At 33.8% G+C, this 5,907-nt stretch overlaps 1 protein-coding gene across 1 annotated transcript in view; it reads left to right on the top strand.

Moving 5' to 3' along the window:
• LOC117114159 (agrin-like) overlaps nucleotides 1-5,907 on the top strand; it is a 77,715-nt gene that overhangs the window by 10,712 nt on the left and 61,096 nt on the right. The window contains exon 3 of the mRNA XM_033257728.1: nucleotides 1,313-1,528. Coding sequence (XP_033113619.1) covers nucleotides 1,313-1,528 — 216 coding nt within the window. The remainder of the gene's footprint in view (nucleotides 1-1,312; nucleotides 1,529-5,907) is intronic.

Raw genomic sequence — 5,907 nt, 5'->3', positions numbered from 1 at the left:
AAAATACAAAAAAGAAGTTGAATAGCTGATTTAAAAAGATCAAATAAATTATTAGTTTCCAATGAGAAATAAATACAAAAAAGTAGATTTCAACGATCTACAGACATCTTCTTAAAAATATCCTTAAATTTATTACCAGCCAATTTAATGATCTAAGAAAAAAAAAGAAATATATTATTTTACTGTCCAAAAATTGACAGGAAATTTTTTACCTCATGACTGAGGACATCTTTAATGTCTACAAATTTAGAAACCTGAAGGAAAAATATTGATCAATAAAGGTTATTTAGCGCTGTGTACTTTTGGCAAGGTGCCTTCAATTTGACGCTTATTTTATAAGATCTGCTGTCACACAGAGTCATCACTCAAGTACCTGAAGTCATGTTAGATCTTGAGAATAAGTTGACCGCAAAACTTATTTTTTTTGTCAATAAATATAGTTTAGAGTTTCATACCGGGCAAACATTTCAATGGTGAGAACAACTTTTTAAGTGAGAGAGTTTCTGAATAGTTGTTAAATGGCAGCAACTCAGGGAACAACGCCTGAAGTCTATGCGGGTGATGAAGCGTGCGAGGAACATAGGGACGTCCGTAAGGTTCCTTTGAAGTAAAGAAGCAGTTGTACTTACGGCTTTTGTATACTTGCAGTCGACGAGAAACACTTCACTGTATTATCATCAAAAGAAGTGAATGCGACCGCTTCAGGCGATACAGTGAATCGCAATAAGAAAACAAACACTAATATCCCAATACAAAACCTATTGGTTTTGTTTCAATTTGAGTTGTTAAAGAATAATAAAGACATCTATTTTTGAAAAGATTTTTGTAAAATAACTGACCTTGTTAGTATTAAAGAGATCTTAAAAATTGTCAATGTCTATATCTTCAAACTAGACTTATCCAACAACAATTTTTTTTTAATGAGAAAATTGATTATAATTATAATGTTACAGTATATGATAATTGGTTAAGTAAAGTGTATTGTAGAAAGCCATACAACCACAATACCAATGTTCAAGCCCTGAAACCTTGACTGAGAAATATCAGTATGGTGTTTACCTGAGGATAGTTTACTACCTGATATTGTTATATAGTTATTTCTGTCTATTTATTTACCGTATTAGCAGACCCTTGCAATTGTATTTCAATGTAAAATATGTAAAAAAATAAATATATAAATTATAATAAACTGAAGAAAATTATATTATATTATCAAGCCAGAAATTTACACATAAGAGACAAATTGTTGTTGTTGTTATCTGACTGTCACTGGAATGACTATAGATCTTATTATCTTGGGATTTTTTTTCAGGACCATGTCTGCGTGTTTTGTGTGGGTTCGGCGCAATTTGTCACTTGAATATAAAGAAAGAAGCAATTTGTGTTTGTCCTGATTCGTGTCCTCCTATATTTTCACCGGTTTGTGGAAGTGATGGTATCTCATATTACAGCGAGTGCATGTTAAAAAGGACCGCTTGTGTGGAACGCAAGATCATCACAAAAGTTTCTGAAGGGGCATGTCAGGAAGGTAGGTTAAAACTATATAAGGCTGTGTTCAGACACAAGTAACGCTAGCATAAAATGGTAAAGTGGTGTGAACTTGTGCATTGCGTAATTAATACCAGTATTTATCATACAGATGGCATATATAGTAATAATAATATGTCGGTCTTATATAGCACTTCATGCATAAAGCCTCTAAGCGCTTCACATTACTACCCCGGTCATTGGATCAAACACGTATGGAACACATACTCAGCTCCCTGGGGAGAATTCCATAATATTGCAGCTAGTAATCAGCGCAGTTGTGTTTGAACCTACCAGTTACCCACTTGTAGGTTCCGTGGTAGATAAAGTTCCTTGCCCAAGGGCACAAGCGATTTGCACAACGAGAGTTTTGAACCCCCGACCTCAAGTTTGGGATTCCAAGCCACAATCAATGTGCCAACCGCTTCTATATTATAATCTTTATAGTGTTTAGGAAGACATAATCTTGAGCTTGTCACACTAATGCTTTGGAATATGCTGCCCCTAAACTATATAATGCTCACCAATGGAAATCAGGAAAGCAAGAAGTGTTGATGTTTTTAAAAATCTTTTAAAAACTCTTCTTTTAATAATTTGTTTTTAATTCGTATACTTTAAATATCTTCTTGTAGATTTGATTAAAGTGAATTTTAACTTGCACATTATGTTTCTAGCCAATTTGAATTTTTATTGTGATGCAATTTGATTGACTTTTAATATGCTGTTGAATTTTAGCTTCCCAGAATTTTAACTTTCTCTTTTTTATATTGTTAACTTGTTTTATTGTAATGCACATTTGAACATATTTAAATGGGATTTGCGCAATATAAATGAATAAATTATTGTTCAGATGACAAATTTTCGTTTGTCAACTGAATTGATTGAAATGTTTTACTTACGCAGAACGTTTCGATCCGTATCAGGGATCTTTATCAACTGACAGCTAGGTGTGCTATACGTTGGTCATGACGTCATCTGTTGACGATGTTGCACGCATTATTGTTATTATTCATACGATAATCCATTGTAAGTTCCCTATCCAACACCGTTTTGGCTTGTTGTGTCTACTGCCTGCTTTCAGGCAAGTAGACACTTTGCTATCATCTCTCCTGTAATTTGTAAGAGTAAATCCGTTTGGAGGAATGATGGGAAACATCATAAGCTAAAGATAAAAATAAGCCTACGAAATATGATGCCATGCCAGACCTGTCCCAGATAGAACTAAAAAGTCAATAATCTGTTATTTGTACAGTTATTTTTGTGAATTGCCAACACAGAGTGGATGATGGGTTGCGAGTTAAAAGTAGCCAAAAAACTGTCGAGCAGTATACACACGCTCTCACTTGGAGCCTATTTTTCTAATTAGTCTAAATGGAAAAGGAAAGAACTACATGATTCATCACCACTGTCATGTCTGATTTTAATTGATATTTTGTACTAGGCATTCAGTATACATAGTAACCCAGGTTTATATATTTTATTTGCTCAAAATACTAGATGTACTCTGTATAATATTTATCTGAGAACTGCAGTCTCTTCAACTTTAAGCAAATTACTGATGGATGGATTTATTCAGTGTACAACTAGGTTAACCCAAGAAAGTCTGAGGAAGATTTATTTCCTTCTTGAGGTGATTGGACACCGGGAGACAATCTCATAATTTTTTTCAAATAGTGTACTGTGTCCTTTAACGTGCACACAGGCATTGCATACATGACCAACGGCCTAAATGCTCATCCGAACGATGGTGCGCTATACGTACATACGACATACGTGCATTTCATCCCTCCATCTGAAACACACTAAGGAGAGTGGGGATGGGAATAGCACTGGGGGACCTAGAGATCTTCACGGTACAGTGCACACACATTGGCTACCACCAATTTGACCAACTGAGCTAAACTGCTCTATATATTGGCATCTAATCACATTATAATTGTTCTGAGACTTCAATACAAAACAAACTTCACTAGAGTGTGAAGAAAGCAGATCAGCTTTCTTCTAGCTATATTACATGTTATTAGATACTCTGTCTAATTAATTTATTAATTAGTTAACCTTTAGTCAGATGCACTCAATAAGTATGTTATTTTTGGCATGTATTGTGTTCCATGTTGACTGGGCTCAGGTAGACACTCGCCGAGTTTAAATAATCACTACACTAAGGCTTAAATATTTTGTATAGTTAATGTTTGAATTAATCTGTCAGTATTGAACTTATTTAAATTGATATTCTTCTCTAATATATCATGGAATATAGTGAGGTAGCCGTGTAAGTTTGAACTACATGAACATTATAAGCAAATATTTTATCTGGTTCTAGCTGCGAAGTATGAATATGGAAAACAAGAATTTGTCCATGTTCATACATAAACAGTAAGAGACAGGCAGCACTTTTAATTTTTAAGATTAAAGCCGGGCAATCACTGCATCCATCGTACGAAGGCCGTACAACCATCGGCTGGTGAATCCATCTTCGTTCCCAGTAAGTACTACTGATTTTTGGAGGCAGTCTGAGCTGATCCTTATTGAAAACGATCCGTTGCAGGGGCATTCCACAGTATTTGGTCCGTGAGGGTTCAATTTTCATTTTTAATTATTAATATAAATTTTAGCTAATTAGCTAAAGAAGATATATCAAAGTTAGATAAAAAAACTTTTTTCATTTTTTTGATGGATATTGTTTGAGTTATTTGATATTAAATATTAAAAATGTATATTTTGCATCACAGATGGGACATTAAAAAATGCTAAATATTTCTTAAACAGTAAATCTGATAACAAAATTTTGGTGCAGACACAGTTACCTTGTATTTCTTCTATTACAAAATCATGTGTTTGGTTGAAATTTGATATTATTAATTTCATACTTACACATCAAAATTCATAATTGTCCTGTCCGTGAAATTTGAGGAGATTTTTTTTACATTCATTAGGAAACTAATGCTATGAAAAATTTAATATTCAATTTTCTCCTACTAGAGACTATAACTTAATATTTTATCCTCGTGGCAATAGTAACCATCATGCACCTTCACCTAATTTACTCGCTCTGACAGTGTTAACTGCCAGACGATGATAGTGTCTATGCCCCAAGGGGGTAATAGACACAAAAATCCATGACAATTTTAACTAGATATTTTCTGGAGAGAAATTTGTTAAAAAAACTATGCATGGTCAACTGAAATGTAGTTCATTGACCATCTCTAGTAAATCTCAAGTTAGATTTATATAATTTCGTTTTTTTTTTTCCTTTTAACCTACAGTTTTTCAATTTATAGGCACCAGTTTTATGTATTGTAATTAGTAATTTTGAAGTCCTCGTTTATTTGTGCTATATAAATCCATCTATTATTATTATTATTATTACTATTATTATAAATTTACATGTTAATTAGGATATATCCCCTGAAAGTGATTCAGTTTGCTATTGTCTCCAGGCCAGTATGTAATTTACCAAAATAATGTTGCTTATCATTTACGGTCATGTCGTATTATTGGAATATTATTTAAAGAAATTTAATGCTGGTATAACCTAGCTACACTAAATAAATAAAATAGTACCAGCTAATATCTGTTGTTGGGCTGTTGCCACCATATATGTATACTGTATATTTCACAACAAAATGGAAGTTTAAACTCTGATGAAATATTAATCAATGTTAAACATTGTAATATTTAATTTGATAGCATAAATTAATTAAAATGTATCACTTCATGAATATACAGTACATATGAAAAAAAATCATAGGCCTATTTGCAGTGGCGTAGAAAAATATTTTTCATTGGGGGGGGATGATTGGCGTGTTAGCCAGTGTCGTAACAGGCGCAGGGGGTGGGGGCAGGGGGAAAACTGCCCCTCCGGTTTTTACTGGGCTGACCAAGCCGTCGTACCGGGCTGGGTAATAAGAGAAAAGAAAGAGGGGAGAGGGAGGGAAAGAGAAAGAAGAGGAAAAGAAAAGGAAAGAAAAAGAGAAGAGAAAAATAAAGACAAGAATAAAAAGGAAGATATCATAATGACCAGACACACAACACCTTGCAACCTCTTCTCCACTTCAAAAACTGTCATAACTCCTTTGATCTATGCTGCCCAATGGCGTAACCACTGGAAGACAAGGGGAAAATATCTATCTTTGAAAAATCTTCCCCACCCCTTTATAAATGCCCTTTATCCCCTGAAAGTGCCTAAAAACCTCAAATTTTGCGCGCATTTCTTGTTAACATGGCCCAATTTCCTCTAAAAATTTTAGGGAGTTTTGATCAATTCCAACGAAATTAGAATTAAAAACACAGGGGGACAAGGGGAATTTCCTCTATAAATTGCACATTTTAGGGAGTTTTCATCAATTCCGACGAAATTAGAATTAAAAACACAAAAAT

Source organism: Anneissia japonica, unplaced genomic scaffold, assembly GCF_011630105.1.
Source record: "Anneissia japonica isolate Jap-2015-1 unplaced genomic scaffold, ASM1163010v1 scaffold287840_len1291095_cov163, whole genome shotgun sequence".
NCBI lineage: Eukaryota > Metazoa > Echinodermata > Crinoidea > Comatulida > Comatulidae > Anneissia > Anneissia japonica.
The sequence above is the reverse complement of the archived record's forward strand: the minus strand, read 5'-3'. Positions and strand labels throughout refer to the sequence as shown.